Source organism: Phaenicophaeus curvirostris, chromosome 23 (genome assembly GCF_032191515.1).
Source record: "Phaenicophaeus curvirostris isolate KB17595 chromosome 23, BPBGC_Pcur_1.0, whole genome shotgun sequence".
In the NCBI taxonomy this organism is placed as follows: domain Eukaryota; kingdom Metazoa; phylum Chordata; class Aves; order Cuculiformes; family Cuculidae; genus Phaenicophaeus; species Phaenicophaeus curvirostris.
The window spans coordinates 482823-501757 of NC_091414.1; the positions used below are offsets into that span (position 1 = coordinate 482823).

The following is an 18935-nucleotide window of genomic DNA, read 5'->3' on the forward strand; positions in this document are numbered from 1 at the left end:
GTGTGAGGAGTACGAGGCCCCGCTGCCGTCCGTCTGTCTGCAGAGTCAGGTTATCCTCACCGCTCATGCCAAGGGGCCCTTCTACTTACACCACATATGCATGTTGACAGTTTGCAAACAAAGCAAATGCCATCATGTTTGTGAGACTGATGTGAACTGAGCCTCCTTCTGCAATGTCACTGCTCATACAGCGTTAAATAATCTGACACCAAAACACAAAGCCATTTTTATGCACCTATTATCTCACTGAACCAGTGAACTAACGGCAGATAACGGGCAGTAATTAAAAACCGCTCTTCAAACTGAAGGGTTGGATGGCGTTATAATCCCTTAGAACCAATAAATTTAATTGCAGGCCTTAAAATGTTCTCCCATTCATCAGCTTTCAACACCACCTGATGGGGTGTGAGGGTACCGTCACTCCCCAAAGCTGCCCCTCTCTGTCCTTCAGCCTGACCTCCACCCTCCATCACCGCCCGTCCCGCAGCTCCGGCTCCGCACGGCACGGCTGAGCCCATTTGCAGGCTCATTTCACTTGAGCCGGGACGCTGACGGTGTCACATTGTGGGTTATGTTCTCACAGATGGAAATGCACAGACAACAACGGACAGGGAGATGATGAGGCAGCCTGGGTGCGTGCATGCCGGCGCAGCGGTGCCAGCGAGCTCACCTTTGCACGTGTGGAATCCGTTGATGCTGCCTGCAGACCCTCCCGGCGTGGGCAGCGCAGCACCTGAGCAGAGGGGACGGGACAGACAGAAGGACAAGACGGACGCGTTAGGAATGCAGACAGCAAGCGATGAACGGCCCTCCACGACACGGACCACACCAGGCACCAAGCACAGACACAGCGTCTCCACAGGCCCCGGCACTGGTGAACCCCCAGCTCAGCGCCAAGCAACCTGCATTGGTTCAACCTGGACACTACTTCTTTCTCCTCCACCCAACACGCCCGCACGCCTCGCTCTCCTGGAGCTGCTCCTGCCTCACTGGACCAGAAGCAGAAGAGAAGAAGCTACCCGCAGCCGGGCATATCTCCCAGCATAGTCCAGACACTGGGGTGGATGTGGCTCCTGCGTGGACCATAGCACCGGGGACCACTGCCCAGCTCTCTCCACCCTGGAAAGCTGCCCCCAAGCATGATTTTGTGAATTGTAACACCGAGTGAGACTGCTGAACGTCTTCTCTGAAGAGATTAACTCCCCCACCTCTTCCTTTTCCTACGGGATGAAGCTATCTATACCTGCCTCGGTGCATTCTCTCTTTGCCAAGAAGCTCCACACAGCACACGTCAGCTCTCCTTGGACACCAGCTATTGCAGCTACGTTCCCAACCAAAGAGAGACTCATCATAAACATTATTTAGTACATCCTGCTCTTTCTAACCAGGCATTTTAAGGCTTTCACGGGTGTAAGGAGCTGCAGCTTCAGTCACCCCACATGTGGCTCACCCACCACCAGCTTCTCCCCGCTTCTCATGGAGGTTTCCCACTCAACAGCTCATCAAGTTGACCTTAACAAATACATATGGACTATGAATTCCCATAAATGCCCATCAACGATGGGAGTCCAGGGACTTGTTCTCATGAGCTGGAAGACATCTTTTAGCTGGGTTCCAAACAAATCAGACATCATCTCATTGCTTTACAGACTTGTAGCCAGAAAGGAGACAAGTAAATCGCGTCTGAATACTGCAGTCTTAAACTTCATCCAGACATGAAACCCAAATGCTGGAGTTTGATCGAAACACTCCAGCCTGCAGGAGGCACCTCCAGCACCTCCACGAAGCAGAAGCCGCCGCCACAAGCTCCCTGTGGGACTGAGAGCCCGGACCCCCTGCTGCAGCAGCCAGGAGCTCCCATGCTCCTTCTGAGCAGTGGTACTTGTCCCACACTGGTTTCAGAGCAAACACTGGGTAATTTAGTGCTCATCATACTACAACAAATTAAACCAAATTGGTGGGCTTAAAGTACTCGGCTGAAGGATTAATGCAACGCACAGCAGCAGCTCAACCACGGGGCTGATCCCCATGATACTCGGACTACTCTAGACCATCAGAATTCTGTTAAAAAGGGGGAATAATCCCATTTTTTTGCTTAAAGCAGGCTCAGAGAAGACGTAAAGGGAGTAAACAGAGTTCTGAGGAAGGAGGCGTTCTCAGAAGGGACGGGCTGTGACTCACCGGCCTTGGATGGGGTGTCGGGGGCCGTGATCTCCACAATCAGGTTCTCCAGGAGGGTTCCTCTGCGGCAGATCTCCTCCACCTGAGCCCCCTTCCCCTTCCACTCCTCCAGGAGATCCTGGTCAAAAGCAAAGGCTGGGATCGGAGGCTGCACTTGCCCCACTGCAGCCCCCCCTTCCCCGCCTGTCAGCCCTGAGGTGACTGGTGGCACTGGCACACAGCACCAGGGAACCGGCACCTCTCACACCCGCACGGCACTGGATCGCGCTGGGGAAGGGGGGCTCTCGATGTTTTTTTGTTGGGAGAAATCAAAGAGTGAAAAGTTCTTCCCTAACTCATGAGTCTGTCAAAGGAAAGCTTATTTGCTCTCCTGCTGTTACGGGGACCTCCCTCCTGCTCTAGACACGACCCAGCTTCATGCACGTCCCATCCCTGCAGCTTTGGTTGGTGCCAGAGCCCAGCAGTGGGTCACAGGTACGAGGGCCGTGGGTGACTCAGCAGACGCTGCTGTGCCTTTGAGTCAAACCCTTGATTAAAGAATTACAGTCCTGGAGAGGAGTGGGGGCTTGGATGAGGGGAGGCCACCTTCCATGACAAACAAGGGGAAGCATTCAGCAAAAATGAGTGTGCTTGGGTCTCCCACTCCCAAATCCCACCCAGAGCAGGCGAGGGAAGGGAAACCAGGCAGTGCCCAAGAGGATCCATGTTGCTCATCTCTCCGCAAGGCAGGGACCACTGGATGCACGCACACCAGCTGCTGCAATCCAACAGCAAGTACAGGGGAGCCCAGGGGTCCTGAGACCATAAAACACCTCCCAGGACCCTGCTTCCTGGATTTATTCCACATTCCGGTGTTTCCACAACAGCTGCCGAGTTTTCCAGTCTGATTCTGGCTCCTTGTGCCCACCTGGATCTGCTGCCTGCGCTGGAGCAGCTCCTGGGTGCCCAGTGAGGTCTCGGCAGGCGGCATTTTGGCTTCGCTGTCCTTCAGCCACTTCCTCACGGCCCCGACCAGCTTCCGAAACTCATCCAGTTGCTCCTGGCAGGAGGACGCATCCTTTTCTCTGAGTATGAAAGGGTTTCAGAGAGTCAGAGCTCGTGCTTTGCCTTGCAATTACCCTGCCTGAATGTCGCACAGTTGTGTCTCCAGGAGCCCTTCTTTTATTATTATTCTTGGATGTTGCTTAGGAACAGCCACACAGTGCCAGGCAAAGCGGGGAGCACGTGCAGCCCACCCTTTGCTGCTGCTGGCCCCCCACGCCGTGCCCGGTGGCACTTTCAAGGCCGCTCTGGCATCACCGCAGTAGCCAACAGCCACGGGAACATCAGCCCCACCTGTGCCAGCTCAGCACCGGGCTCTTTGTCCTGGGGGAGCAAAGCTTTCGGGAAGAGAGGGCCCCATTCATGGCATCCCACCCCGCCAGCTGCACTGGGGGAGACCGGGCTCGGCCACCCCTCCTCCCACAGCGCAGGGCAGCCCCTCACACGGAGCCACAGGCTGCCCCAGCTCTCCCTCGGGGGCAGCCTGCACGGGGATGCTGGAGGCAGCACCCTGCGCAGCAATGAATGACTGGGGACTGTTACAATATTCATCCGTTTTTCCTCATCACCTCCCCTGGATTCAGCAGGGAGTTTGGGGACACAGCCTGGGTGCTGGGAACCTCCCAGGAGCAGTTGCTCCATCCCTGCTCACGCTGCCCATGGCCGGTTTGGGCTCAGGCTGCTGCTGAAAATTCCCCTTTCTCCCCACTGCAAGGGGACCCTGGGGACAGGCTGCTCTGCTGTGTCACCTCATGATCCCCCACGAGCACCCTGCTCCCCTCTGGCAAGACGCTTTGGGATGGAGCTGTGGCAGCCCACACCAGGAAACGCACGAACGTCGGCTCCTGCAGCACCAGGAATTTTTCACAACGCCCCCAGCCAAGGCTTTTTTTAATGCGTCAGCTGGAGCGAGCTGCATACGTCTCCCGGTGTGGAGGAGGGAGGCAGGAAGAGTTTGCTCTTGCCCCTCCATGGAAAGGAGATCTTTGCGGGGTCTTGCCACCCCCAAACTCACCTCCCCGCGGGGTGGCTGGTGCCTAGGACTCACCTCTCTTTTGCCACCTTCTGCAGCTGCAGGAAATCTGTCTTCAGGCTCTGCAGCTTCTCCTGCAGCTGGGAGGCACCGGGGGCGAAGCCGCAGGAGCCCAGCTCTGCAGCCAGGTGCTCCAGGGCGGCCAGGTCCTCCTGGTGCTGCCTCATCTCCAAATTCAGTTCCTGTCAAAAGCAAAGGGCGATGCTGACCGTGCCCCTTCCAGCAGACCCGGGGATGAACTGCAGAGCCCTGCATCCTGGCAAGCGGGGAGACCCTCTGTGGGCAGCATCACGAACTGCACCAGTGCCAAGCGGGCAGGCACGACTCAGTCCCACCGGCTCCTCTGGCTCAGCAGCCGCGCGGCCGAGTTACACCTTCCCGGTGCTGCTGTCGGGCCACACAGCAAACAGAACAGGGAGCCCCACACCAGGCCAAATCACCCACCAGCACAAGTGTCTCGTTTTATGCCAACTTAGTGCCTTCTTGATGCTGTGGTCAAACCACCCCCCCGGCAGAGCTCTCTAGGGAGCCAGAGGGAGGAATTCCATGCAGCCAAGCCTGGCCACCACGACCCACGGCATCTCCGAGGGCTGCGTCACATCCTGCTCCGTGCTCACTGTCAGCACTTGGGCGCTTTGCTCTATCAACACTGGGGAGCCTTTAATTGGTAAAACCTTGCTATATTTGGACTGGCTCCTAGCAGCCTGGCTGGAGATCCCTTCCAAAAACCAGCCTGGCTCCAGGGAAACGCCATTTCCCTCTCTTGCCGCTGCAAACAGCCTCAGCCGCTCTGGCCACGCTCCCTTCCCCAGGCACAGAGCCGGTACATGTCCTGAGGATCCTGCCAGCAACCCAGGGCTGTTTGCTGGGAAGAAATCACTGCAAAGTGGCGCTGCCCCACAGACCCAGCACAGGTGGAATCTTCTCCCCCTGCGTCTCACCTGGATGTGCTGGGAAAAGTGAGCAATGTCCCGGTCTGGCTGGTTGCCGGATGCCAACATCCGCGCTCTGCTCTCCGTGAACTGCTGCAGCTTTTCCGAGAGCTGCTCGTACTGCTCGACCCTTGGGAGGAGCCCCTTCAGCATCTCCTCCCTCTCCTGCTGCTGCTGGCACAGCGTGCTGAAACGCTCTGTCACCTCTGCCAGCTTGCCCTGCAGGGCCGAGGCCGTGGGGCTATCTGCCGCCTCCATGAACCGCGTCACCATCTCACGAGTGGCATCCAGGCAGCTCCTCTGCCTGGCGATGTCCTGGTTCAGCTTCTGCACACATACAAAGGATTCTGTGTTAGGAGGGCTCTTGAGCAAAACTGAACTGTCGTGAAGAGGCTAGGCAGCAATTGGGACAGAACAGCTGGGCAAGAATAGTTTCTATCTAGGTTTTCCTTTCTGATCTCCCCAACCTGCTCTGCCTCTTCCCAGGGCCCGATATCTAAGCCCTGGCTGAGAGATTTCAACAGGTCTGTCCCCTGGCTTAAAGAAATTAAGTAAAGGTTCTGCTCACATTCCTTTTCAGGTTTGGGTTTTTTTTGTGCAGAACACCACAGCCAACCCCCAGCAGGAGCCCACGCGGCACTGGCCCCGCAGCCAGGCAGTCGAGGCAGGGAGCTCGGGGACCGGCCTTACCGCGCTTGTGGCAAGCGACTCCTGGATGGAGGTGGAGGACAAGGCAGCTGGCTGCTCTCCCTCCAGGTTCTTCTCGATCTCAGCCACTGACTGGAGGAGGCTCTCCAGGCTCTCCTGGACGCTCTGGGACTGGGCGATGGATTTCTGCAGCAGGTCTGAGCGCTCGGCCATCTGCTGGGAGAGGTTCTGGAAGCGGCTCACGATGGCATCTGCAGAGTTCAGCACAAAGAAGAATCAGTGGCCAAGAGCTTCTCGCTTGGTGCCCAGAGAGCAGCAAGGACCATGTGGAGCTCCTGCCAGATTCTCTCTGATGACAAATTCCCATCCTCACGCTCAGCAGCGAGACAGGGAACCCAACACAAATTGCTAATCTGGATCCCAGCCCTCCCCAGGTGCAAACACAAGCCCTGAAGAGACATTGTTGTGTGCCTTTGCCCCATCTTCCTCCAAAGATGGGAGATTTCACCTTTCCTCCCTCCCTCATTGGTTTTCTCCCCACAACCATCCCTGCTAGCCCGGGTGGCTGCTTTGCTTGGTACCTGTTGTTTCCTGGATATGCCTGTGGTCCAGGGTTGGCTGCCCTTGGATTTCCAGCAGGGACCGAGCTGCTTTCTGGAGCTTCTCCACCGGCATGTGATGCTCAGCGAGGTCTCCCTGCAGCTGCTGCTTTGACATGAGAGAGGACAAGGTCACTAGTGCGTCACCCACAACAGACCTGTGCTGCGGGGAGCTCAGTGCTCCCTGTAAACCCTGAAGAAGGGTCCTGTTCTCTTAATCACAAAACCATTAAGCAAAACAACCATTTGGGTTGGCTGGTGCAGCACCACACTGCCAGCAGGACTGACCCCAGGGTTGGATCAGAGGGGCTGGGCTCCCCTCCATGGGACTGCAGCCCCACGTCCTTGCTCCAAGCGCCACTCAGAAGAGTTTAGCTCCATCTGCTCTGCAGCACAGGGACCTCCTGAGTCTCCGTGTGCACCTTTGCACTCAACCAGCAAAAACAAGTGACCAGGACAAGTGTCCTCTCTGCTGCTGACTGCTCAGCGCAGCATCCGGATCCTCACACAGGCTCCAAGGCCCCGTGAGGAGATGCCCCAGGGACCCTGTACCTTGGTGCTGGCAAGCTGTGTTTGCAGAATGGCCGGATCTGAAGAAACAGTCTCTGAGAGCAGTTTGTCAACAGCAGCTTCGCTCTCCTGCAGCCACGTCCTGAGAGACTCGGCCACCTCCTGGAACTGCTGGTAGTGGTCCAGCAAGATGCTCAGGTGGGAGCCCAGCTTGGTGCACTGCAAAGGAGCAACAAGACATAATGGGGGATGCACACAAGCACAGAGCAACCCGGGCACTAATGGGCACCCACAGAAACCATTGGGAAAGAAAAAAGAATTAAAACCCCAATCTTGCCGTATGTGTAAAAGAAATTACAGGAGGAAAAGCGCAGACCAGCGCCAAGACAGGGGTGTTACTCCTGTCCAGGCCCTCAAGAACATAGTCCTTGTCCTGGAATCTACGTATGTGCTCCAAGTTCAATCAGATACTCTCCAGTGAAACAACACTGCCATCCCCACACACAGGAGGAAAACAGCAGCCAGGGTTCAGCTCCAGTGCTGCAAAGCCCTTCCCATACCTTGGAGTGCAGCGTGGTGTATCGCTGCGTCGCATCCTCCAGCTTGCTCTTGACCACACTCCTTGACGCTGCATCCCCGGCAGCTCCCTCTGCATCCAGCACCTTCTGCCCCGACATGGTAACAAAGCGCAGGTCGCCTTTGTGGGAGATCACGTCTTCTGAGAAGCTCCCTTGCCGCAGGAGCAGCTGTCGGAGTGCTGCGGGGTCCCTGTCCCCCTTGTACATCCCCTCTAGATCCTGCTCCGCTTGCTTCAGCCATGTCTCAAACTCCCCATGATCCCTCAAGAACTTCTGCAGCTCGTCCCGCAGGACCTGCACTTGCTTCAGCCGCATCTCTGACTGCGAGAGGGAGGCTGCGTACTGGTCCTTCAGTTCTGCCAGCCGGCCCTGCAGCCGGGCCCGCTCCTCCCCAGGCAGGCCAGGGCCGTGCTTGTCCAGGAAAGCCTGCGCCGACTGCGTGGCCAGGATGACATCCTGCTGCTGGGACAGCAGCTCCTGGTGCTGGGCCTGAAAGATGCCAAGGAGCAAAGGTGACACAGGTGACCGAGCACCCACCAGCACCCAGCGGGGTGCAGCCAAGCCACACACAGGACTGAGCCTCTGCACCCTTCCCACAGCTGCAGTGAGGCAGAACATCCCAGGGCTGAGACACCAGCAGCTGCTCTGCACTCAAGGGAATAATCCCCTCTGACCATGATGGACACCTTCTCTCGTTACCCTGACCACACCGTGTTGTGGCAACCACCTCCCAAGCCATAGGCTGGGGCTTGGCAGGGCCTTCCCAAGAGATCTTCAGTCTCCCGGATAGAAAATCACCCTGAACATGTGTTTTGGAGGCCAAACCCATCTAAAACCCCTTCCTGCTCCCAGCTGCGTCAGCAGCCAAAGTCAGGGTCAATGTGGTGGGTGGAAAGCTTCGAGAGGGATGAGGTGTTGTTCTGACCTTCAGCCTCTCGTACTGCTCATCCAGGCTCTCGGCAGCACTGTCTGCTCCCACGATGCGGCTGTCAGGGACATCCTGAGTATCCATCCCTGCCTGTGCCCCTGGTGCTTGCTCGATGGGGTGTGGTCTGTACTCCAGGAGCCCTCCCTTCTGCTCTAGCGATGCCACCCAGTTCAAGAGAGAATCGATCTTGTTGCTGTTCTCCTCCAGCTCTTTGGCAGCTTTCACCTGAAAGCACAAAGGCTCCGGATCAGAACGACCTGCTCTCTGCATGTTCAGCAAACAGACGCACGGAGCAGGGAGACAGGAATCAACAGAAGGAAAAGCCCCCAAATGATTTCCAGCTGCAGCAAATGCCTGAAACACTAACAGACCTCCAGAACACTTTGTGGCTCTCAAACAGGGAGGAAGGTGCAAAGAAGTTGTCAACAAACTCAGTCTCTCTGTATCTCTCACCCTGATACAACCCAGGGTCCCCACCCCAAAGGGCTGCAGCCAGGAGCATCGCTCTCACCACCAGTGCATGGAGGTGCCCGGTGCTCAGGCTCTCACCACGAATCAGCTCAAAGGCACAGTGAGGTGTCTTTTACACCCTCATTTCCTCCACAACCACTTCACGAGGGGGCACGTGACCCATCAGTGACCCATCTGGCCCAGAGGACAGAGAAGAACAGTAAATTTCTTTACACCATATTACCCAGATGGATACCAGGACCTTGAATGAATCCAACTGCACCAACTGGACCTCGCTGACCACCTCAAGCAAGCCCTGGGAGCTACAGCTCTTTGCACTTCTTGCTCTACCTTTTCCGTCTCCTGTTGCACTGCAGCAGTCACAGCGCAATCCAGCTCCTTCTGGGCCACCTCCATCCTCTCCTGCAGGGACCGGTACTGCTCCTTGGCACGCTGGAGCTTCTCTTGCAGTGCTGCCAGCTCCCCTGGCTCCATCTTTGACTTGTTCTCTTCCAAAAACTCCTCTGTGCTTTTCAGGACACTGGCAAAGGAGGCAGCTCGAGTGTGCATGTTCCTCTGCAGCTCCTAGGCAGACAATGCCGTGAGGCTCCGCACGATCCCAAGGCAGCACCAAGCCTTCCTGCCTGCTGAGCCCCATTTTCAAAGCACTGACCTTAACGTCGCTTTGCCTCTGCTGGAGGGCAGAGAGGTCCCCTTCACTGGCTGCTTTCTGCTGCTCTGCCAGCGTGTCCTCTGCCTGGCACAGCCAGTGGCTCAGCTCGGCCAGGCTCTGCGCCCGGGCTGCCTGCTGCTCCTGCAGCGTCTGCGGGCAGAGGGAAGGGAGAGGAGACAGTTAGTGCCGGCATTGTGCCTCAGTCACACAGAGCTGAAAGGCAAGGCAAGAGGTTACAGCTGAGGCATCTCCTGAAGATGAGGATGCAACACAGAAAACAGCTTTTGCAGCTCTCCAAGTGCTCCCTCTCGCCCTCAAGGCTTGCGTGCTGCAGGAATGGGGCTGAGATGCTGAGTCCCTGCTGAGCAGGAGCCACTCGCTGCACGTTTGCCACCATTCAAGCACGTTTCTCTCAATCTGCTCCTTGAGAAGCTCCATGAGCTCCAGCGTGGAGTTGTGCTCCAGGTCGCACACTCCCTTCCTGAGGCTCAACCTGAAGTTTCTGTGCCTTTTCCATTCAACCTTAAATATCAAAAATGCAGCAGAAACTCATTGAGCGACAGGTAACAGTGACCTGAGGCCAGGCAGCACCGCCGTGGAGCCCTAAACAACCCAAGCAGGCTGGTTTTGTGACCCTAGGACTGGAGAGGGAGCCCAGGAGAGAGAAAGCATTTCTGTAGCTGATCCAGCTCCTCCGTTTTGCTGCCAGAGCACAACACAGAAGCGCCTGTTTGAGCAATTGAGCATGATGTGACCTGAGAGTTCCCTGTTCCCCTTTCACAGGGGAGGTAAAGGTTTTTGAGTTTCACTGGGCATTTCAGCAAGGTGATGTACAAACTTGTGCAAAACACTATGCTCATTTCTCCCAGTCATAAGATAAAACAACAGAAGCGAATTGAAAGAGCCTTCCTAAGAGCTCTTCAGCTGCAAAGCGAGTTCTTCCGGGGTTAGGATGGGCGCACACTCAATCTGAAAAAGCAAAGCAAACCAGTTAATATACACACACACTCCAGAGAGGACAGGCAAGAGTTACAGAGAGCAATTGTTAATAAAAAACACATTAATCCTGTCTTGGGTAAGAGAAACCATGCAGTGCCGAGCGCTGCAGGGATGTAGCAGGGACCTGAGGATTGCTTTGGCAGCTGCCTGGGTACCCATCAGCTGCGGTTCTGGGACAGCAACACCCGACTGGGGCCGTGGAAACAAGATGTGAAAACTGCCAGGTGCCTGTGGTGGCCCCTCTGCACAGGGATTTTCTGGTGGGGTTACAGAGACCAGGGTTTGTTCCACCCAGCCCAAGGCAACTCCGTGTCTGGCCAAGGACTGTCAGGCTGTGCTACCCAGACCTCGGCAGGGCTCCTTCTGGGAGGAAAGTGCCTCTGTGCCTGGGAGTTACGTGGTGGGAAGAAGAAAGACTTTAGAGGAAGCTCATGATGTGCAGTGAGAAGTCATAAACTGTGAGAGGCATGCATGTGAAATCCCAAATATGAGGTGTCTCAGCACACGTCTTGTGGCCGGGAAGCGCTTCAGTGAGCAAACTGCAGCCAGGAAGCAGATGTCTCACAACCTTCACCTGATCCGTCTGCTCCACTTGCTGGAGACAGACCTGCAGGACCTCCACCCGCGCCGTCACGCGCTCCGACAGGTCCCGGAAAGCCTTCTGCAGCTCATTGAGCAGCCGCAGGAGCTGCCGGCTCTGCTGAGGAGTCAAGTCCTGGGCGTGCTCCGAGATAAGGAACTGGATGTCAAAGGCGGTGTTGTCGAGCTGAGACTTGGTGTTAGCGAGGGGCTCCTTCAGCTCCTGAACAGGACAGAAAACAGCTGTCAGGCAAAATGACTCCGCAGCCACCGCTTCCCTGCACTGCTGGCTACAGGAAGGAAAGCAGGATTAAAAGCTTCTCCTCTGTCCGTACAGAGGGCAGCAACTTCATCAGCCAGAAGGATTAGGGGCATTGCCATGGTTACCTTGTAGTGCTGGAGGCAGCGACTCAAGCTGTCCGCATCGGGCGCCTGGTGGTGATCGCTGATGTCTAGTGCCTCCATGGTGCCTGAGATCCAGCTCAGCAGCTCCTGGAGTTTGCCCTCAAGAGTCTTGTGATGGGCCAGGATTTCAGCCTTAAACCAGAAACACACCATTTAAAGCAGGAGCAGAGTGCTCCGGGGAAGGACCGTTGGGATGCTCAGGGGGCGGCAGGCAGGGGTACAGTTTCCAGCTCTACCTTTTTGGTTTCTGCCGCCCCGCGAAGGTTTTGCAGCCGGGACTCCAGGACATCGCTTGTGGAGCTCAGAGACTTGTGGATGTTTTTGGCATCCTTCTCCAAAGCCTTCAGTAATTGCTCAGGGACTTCTTCAGGGGGGTTGGCCACAATCCAGTTCACAGCGTCCAACTCCTGATTCACGGGGAAGCTCAGCTCCTGCAGCTCAGCACCCAGGGCCTGAGGCAAGACAGCAGCGTTATGTCTGAGATACAGTGACTTCATCTTCCCACTGCCAAAACTGAGGAGGTTTTGCAGTCCCAGCTCCCAACACTGCATCTGTCTCCTCAGAAGAGTCATCACCACTCTCCAGCCCAGCTCAGCTGCCAGCACTCGCCTCTCTGTCTCTCCAGGCTGTAAATCCATTTGAGCCAGGCTCAGGTTATTGTCTAAGCAGGGAGGAGAGGGTGGGTCTGAGGTGGGGAGGGACACGGGTCACATATAAATTCCTGTTAAACTTAAGACAACCCCCCCCTCAGGGAAGGAGTGCCAGGGCTGTGCGTGAAGCTGAGGAGGGCAGGGACGAGCTCTGCCCTGCCCAGTGCTGGCCCGGCCTCGCTCACCTCCGCCTGCTGCAGCCGCTCACGCAGAGCTGCCAAATCCTGCTCTGCTGGCTGCACCCGTTTGATTCTCATCTCGATATCTCGGAGCATGGAGAGATACGATATCAGCTTCTCATCATGCTCTAGACACATCTTCTTGCTGAACATAATCTACAGAGTCAAACAGTAACACAAACCCTCAGATTCAGATGGAAAAGAAGTCAAAGGATCAGATATTATTTTTCAGGGAAGAAATCTGCTTGTAACATTCCATTTCAGGGACTTTCCACTTGTGAGCTTATCTACAAGATTTACTACAGGAAAAACAAAAGACACAACTCTTTTTCCAACATAAGCATATAAATGGCAAGAGATCCCTGGTGCTGCAGTAAAAGCACCAAAAAAGTCATACATATTAGTCATTTATAAGTAATGCTTGAGCGAAAAGCAGTCACAGCTCAGCCCTGAGTGTTTGCAGTCCCACGTCACTGGGGCCGCTGCCAAATCCCCCGCAGCCGATGCCGCAGCAGCAGAATCAAACGCCCACTCCCCATGTCCTGGCCTGGACCCGGGGTAGATTTAACATCAAACACACACAAACAGCTAGTTAAAAAAGTGCTGAAGAGCAAAAGGCATCACTTTACCTGGGCTGGTCTTGTGGACTCCCTCGAGGTCTCCAGCAGCTCCCCCTCCATTATCACGGGTAAGAGCGAGCTCCGATCGCCAGGCGCCGGCTGCCGGGCTCTCTCCTGGGGTGCTTCTCCTTGGCATTTGGGGGCAACAGGGGCACCTCCCTGGCTTGTGCCAATCTCCACTGTTTGATCCTGCTGTGTCTCTTCTCCAAGCTCAAGGACCGCAGAGGTTTCCTGCACTTCTCTGGGTTCCTCTCGGATAATTAGTCCATTGGGCAGTTCTCCGGCTGTGGGGGCTGCGCTGGACACGTCCCTTGTGGTTTCCACCTTGGTGTTTTCTTGGGTCTGGCTCTCCTCCAGGCTCAATGCCAAGGAATCGTGACCATTTCTGATCTCACCCCCCATCTCCCCCTGAGCTCCCACCCGTTCCGGGGCCACAGGGAACACCTGAGCCCCAGCCACATTCTCTTTATCTTTCTTGGAAATGGTTTGCTTGCCTTTTCCAGCTCGGCTGCTCCCCACATTCCTCGCTGCATCTCCTCCCAGTCCAATAGTGACCTCAGAGGTGGCTCCATGGCTTGGTTCTGGTGCACTTGAGACAAAGCTCTCCTTCTTCTCCTTCTTCCTGGGAATTTCTTTGGAAATCAGAAGAGGAGGGGACTGCTTTTCCACAGAATATTTCTCTGGCTGAGTGCTCTCTCCAGAGATGCCAGTCTGCTTTGCTTTCTTTTTCTTGCTCTTCTGTTTTTGGGTAGGTTTTACCTCAGTTTCACTTGTTTTTTCTTGATCATCTGGACCTTCTGCACCCAGTCTTGGGGTTTCTCCTTCAATGTGCCTCACAGCTTTTTCACCTGCAAGCTTGTCCCCTGCAGGTTTCATAGTGACGCCAATCTCAAGGGGGTCTCCAGTCTCTGTAGCACCCACCTCTCCCTTCCCTTGACCCACAGTAACAGATTCTCTCAGGTCTGTACGTGTTCCCCCATCCATGCTGCCTGCTCGCTCTGCTTGCTCAGAAGCCACCACTGCACCTTCTTCACTTGCCGCAGCTCCCTCTGCACTTACAAACCTCCTCCTCTCCTTTCTGTCCTCCACACTGTGAAGAACCTCCATGTCCAAGAACGACTGCTCTTCCTGCGGTCCCAATCCTTCCACTTTCCCTGTCCCTTCATCTATTTCTCTCCTCAACTCCTTCCCCTGAGTTGCTCTCACCTGGGAGCTGCTTTTTGCAACCCCTTTTTCCACAGCCCTTACTGCCACCATCTCTTTGGAGAGTGATGCTGTACCTGACACTGAGGGGTATCCTAGTGCCAATCCAGCCTCCTCCTGGGGAGGATGTTTCACGCCATCCTCTGGAGTCTGAGGCATTGATTTCCCCTCTGGAGTTTGAGGTATTGATTTCCCTTCTGTCAGTGTGACTGGAGACCTCTTAGAGGCAGCACCTCCAGCCACATCACAGCTCATGGCTTCAGAACTGGCTTCATGCTCAGCACCATCAGGCTCCTTGGTAGCGCTGGCAGGGACGATGACATCTTCCTCTTTTGGAGCTATTTTTCCCATTTCTCCCTGGAAAAGGCAGGGCTTACCTCCTCTGCAGACCTCAGAAATGTATTTGCCTTCAGATATTTGTTCCTCCTGAAGACTGGCAGCTAATTTTTGGCTAAGCAGTTCTTTTTCAACAGCTTCCTTTAAAGCCAATCTTTTCCCACTGCTGGCATCAACAATTCCCCCAGTCTTCATCTGGTTGGTGGCGATGAGTTTGGCCATTCCCTCGTCCAGCAGCCCTTGCTCTACTGCAGCCCTCAGGGAGAGCCTCTTGCTGACGCTGCCCTCCACGATGCCGCCGCTGTCGGCCTGAGCCTGCAGCAACCGCAGGGTGGGCAGCGGGTCCACCTTCCCCTGCCTCACCGCCTCGGCGCACGTCAGCTTGCTCCCCGTCACCTTATCCACGATGGCTCTGAAGGGATGGACTTCCAGGTACCTCTGGCCAGACTCAATATCGATTTTGCACTTCTTTATGAACTCTGAGTAAGGGACGATCGTGCAGGTCTCGGGATCCACAATTCCTTCTCTCATTTCCAAAGACGACAGGGCTTTCTCCATAACCTGCTCAGGCAGCAAACCCTCCCTCACCGCCTGACAGAGCGTCAGCCTCTGGCCAGAAGCAGGATTGAAAATGCTTCCACTCCCAGCCTGGATTTCTTGCACTTCCCTCTGGAATTCTGGACTAACGAGGCCTAATGACACTGCCTGTGGTGGGGACAGTTTCTCCTTTGTAACTGGATGGATGTAGTCCTGCAGGCACACACTTTCAGCTTTCTTGAGTTCGTTACTTAAGTCTTGATCAATCAAACCATGTTTCATAGCATTGTTTACTGAGAGCCTCATTCCTGACACATGATGGATGATTCCTCCGTCAGCAATCTGCTTCGTCAAGAGCTGAAGAGCTTTCTCCTTTTTCAGGAGCCCTTTTTCAATCGACTGAGCAACAGTCAAAGACTGCTTGGTTTTAGGATCCACAATTCCTCCGGTCTCAGCCTGTAAGCTGATGAGCTTCTGCCTTGTCGCCTCACTCGTGCTTTTCCCTTTGGAAGCCTTCTCCAGCTTGACCAGCTCTTTCTGACTTGTTGGCTCTATGAGGCCCAGGTTTGAAGCCAAAGTGACCGATACTTTTTTGCCACGTTTCAAGTCAACGATCCCTCCAGTAACCACTTGCCCTTCCAAGATCCTCATTGCTGTTTCCTTGTCCAGGAGGCCAACGGCAGCAGCATCCTTGACAGAGTAGACAAAGTTATTGCCTGGGTCAAGAACGCCGCTTATCGCTTTGTCAGATGCCAGTACCTTCTGGAGAAGCTTCTCATCCATCAGACCTTCTTCAATGACATCCTCAGTGGTTAATGACTCACATGTATGAGAGTCGAAGAAGCCGCTGAACATCTTCATCTTCTCCATCAGTTTCACAGCTGTGTGGCTGGGCACCACTCCACATGCTACTGCCTCATTCAGAAGAAGAGTCTTCCCTGTCTGCTCATGGGTTATGCCACCACTCTGGAGCTGCATTAAGAGCATTTCCAAAGTGTCCTCCGCATCCAGCTGGGCAGGGGCTGGCAGGAAGGTTTCATCAACACTTTCATCGCCAAATACTTCTTCCCTCTCTCCTTCTTCCACTTCCAATACGCTTTCCATGTTTTCACTCCACCTCTCTGCTTTCTCTGCCTCTCCAGTTTTATGGAGCAGGATCTCCTCTCCTCCCAGTGTGCCATTCTCAATTGTCTCCTCGTTTAGCAAATAAATCTCTCTAACATCTCCTGCCACTCGTTCAGGTTCCTCCATGCCCTGAGACCTCTCTGCCGCGGTCTCCAGCCTCTCTCTACTTTCTGAAACATCCAGTGAAATGCAAATCTCACTTTCCACAACAAGCACCTCACGTTCAAATGCCCTCTTCTGATCTTCAACAGGATCCACTCCATCTACTGTAGCAGGCTTGGACTCGTCCTCTGTCTCAGCCATCATTTCCTCTGTTTCTATGAAACCACTGCCAAGGTCACTGGGATGTCCTGGCATGGATAATTCCACTTGGTGTTTGTCCTTGCTTGGAGAAGCTGCTTGCTGTCTTCCAAATTCTGCAGCAGCCTCGCTCTTGATGGTAGCCTGTTTGGTACAAATCTGCTCTTGCTTGTCCTCAAGCAGGATATCTTCTGCCTCCTCCAATGGGATGCTCTCAGGTCCCATCACCACCTCCCCATTCTCCAAAGCAGTTCTGGGTGGTAAGACCTTTTCGCTTTCTTCTTTTAAAGGAGCAAATTGAAACTCAAGCTGCTGCAGAGCCAAACCATTGCAAGCCTCACTGTCAGGGGCTGCATTTGCCTTTGTCTCCTCAAAGCCTTCCTGTGCACAGGATCCATTTTCTTGTGTTTGGATGAGGGCCTTAGCGAGATTGTTCAGCTCTCCATCCACCAAGAGCAGCTTCTGGCCATCATGGATGTTGACATAGCTGTGCGTCATCAAGTGGAACATCAGTCTTTCATTGTCACTCCTTAGCAGAGGGTCTCTTTGCTCTTTGTGAACTGCAGGACTCCTTCCAGAAGAGCCGTGGCCATGCCTGCTCCCGCTCGCACAGCCAGCAAGCTGCACACTGGCCATGACATCAGGCAGCACCGTTGATTTCAGCTTCTTTGCCACGTCTTTCTCCAAGATGCCATGTTCAACTGCTTTCTTCCAGGACAACACCTCAGTGGTTTCTGGTATGAACACAGCCTTAATGAGTTGCCTCTTGCTGAAAATCTTGTAAACCAGCTCTGTAGACAGGATTCCTTGCTCTAAAGCATCTGCAACTGGGACAATCTCCCCTGTCTCTGGCCACAGGAGCCCCATGAAGGACCAGAGGGATTCCAGGACCACCAGTGCAATCCTCGGTGCTACCAACTCTTTCCTTACAGCTTCATCAATTGTCAGTCTCTCTCCCGTGACGGTATCGATGATGCCACCCGTCTGAAGCTGACGGATAAGAAGTGTGCATGCCAAATCCTGGTCAATTAAATTGTGTCTCACAGCCTCATAGACCGTCAGCCTGTGCCCTGTCCTGGGGTCAACAATGCCGCCAGCAAAGAGATGGGCTTCCAGCAGCCTGACCGTTACCTGCCTGTCTATCAGCCCTTCCTGGACTGCGCGGAAGATGCTGACCTTTCTGCCCGATTTCAAGCTCATCATCCCCCCCGCCAGCTGCGTCACCGGGAGCAGCCGCAGCCCCGTCTCGTGGTGGATGATGCAGCGCTGCATGAGCTCAGACAGACTGATCTTCTCAGCCGTGTTGGGGTCAATCAAATCCTTGCCACCCTCCAGGTGAGACAGGAGTCTGGAATAAAGCTGGGGGGTGAGAAGCCTTTCCTGCACTGCTGTCTCCATGCTGATTCTGCCCTGATGGACTTTGAAGCCCCCAGTGACAAGCTCAGCTTCAAGGATCTTCAGCCCAATGCTCTCACTGATCCTCCCCTCTTCTACCGCAGCAACGACAGGTAGGAGCTGCCTCCCTTCACGTCTGATTTCTTCCACCCGGTGGAGAGCATCCTTCAACTCCTGCAGCACCTGGAACGTCCTGAGATCGATGATGTTTCTTGCCAGACCTTCCTCCAAGGAGAGTTTCTCATTGGTCTCTGGAACAACTAAGCCAGATGTGATAACCTGGGCCTCCAGGAGGACAAGGCCAGTGTCCTGATCTATAAGACCTCTCTGCATGGCACCAAAGACAGGGAATATTTCTACTGTGCCAAGATCGATCACTCCTGCCACTGCTTCGCTGTCCTAGAACAGAAAGAGAAGGAAAATAATTAAATCAAAATCGAGCGTTTCCAGCCCTCATGATTGTAGGAGGTCCAGGGAGGTCTCACTTTCCAAAAAAAAAAAATAAAATTAGAAAACCCTCAACAGGCCAGAAAGGAGTCCCAGGGTGTCTGAAATGCAACTCCAAGGGCATCACAGCCCACAGAGTGGTGCATTTTCTAGCTTGCATGTTCCCAGCAAGTTTAATGCTCATCTGGTCCATCACCCAGGGCAGCACTGAGAGCTTCCACCATCCACCAACAGCAACGCAGCAAAGCGGCAAGCAGCAAAACCCAGGAGTGCTCGTAACACTCCATGGAGAAATAGGAGGAAGGATAACCAGCACACCAAAGCCATTGAACAACTCCATACAAATCCCCCTGTGGACTCCGAGGAGAAAAACCCCCCCGAAATGTCCCCTCGTGGGCACCTCAGAACCCCTCCCAGCACAGTTTCCACCCTGACTCTCGCCATGCTTAAATCCTGCACCTCCCGGGCAGATGTCCAGTGCCAGGACAGCTGAGGGTCACTGCAGACGCCTGTGCCACGGAGCAGCCTCCCCGCCACGCAGACCGGCCATGCGCTAGGGCAGGAGCTCTGCATGCAGGGCAGCTCCC

The 18935-nt window shown here is 54.8% G+C and overlaps 1 protein-coding gene across 29 annotated transcripts in view; it reads right to left on the reverse strand.

Annotated features, from left to right (window-relative positions):
- Positions 1–18935, reverse strand: part of MACF1 (microtubule actin crosslinking factor 1) — a 136135-nt gene that overhangs the window by 54802 nt on the left and 62398 nt on the right. For 13 of the 29 annotated variants that reach the window (XM_069875065.1, XM_069875068.1, XM_069875064.1 and 10 more), the window contains 17 exons: positions 13015–18300; positions 12392–12541; positions 11793–12008; positions 11539–11688; positions 11141–11374; positions 9574–9723; positions 9252–9485; positions 8448–8675; positions 7505–8011; positions 6987–7163; positions 6417–6543; positions 5878–6086; positions 5197–5514; positions 4271–4437; positions 3089–3245; positions 2182–2299; positions 671–733 (listed from right to left, as the gene is read on the reverse strand). In XM_069875065.1, coding sequence (XP_069731166.1) covers positions 671–733; positions 2182–2299; positions 3089–3245; positions 4271–4437; positions 5197–5514; positions 5878–6086; positions 6417–6543; positions 6987–7163; positions 7505–8011; positions 8448–8675; positions 9252–9485; positions 9574–9723; positions 11141–11374; positions 11539–11688; positions 11793–12008; positions 12392–12541; positions 13015–18300 — 8491 coding nt within the window. The remainder of the gene's footprint in view (positions 1–670; positions 734–2181; positions 2300–3088; positions 3246–4270; positions 4438–5196; positions 5515–5877; positions 6087–6416; positions 6544–6986; positions 7164–7504; positions 8012–8447; positions 8676–9251; positions 9486–9573; positions 9724–11140; positions 11375–11538; positions 11689–11792; positions 12009–12391; positions 12542–13014; positions 18301–18935) is intronic. The other 16 variants (XM_069875076.1, XM_069875067.1, XM_069875069.1 and 13 more) reach the window with 7 other exon arrangements.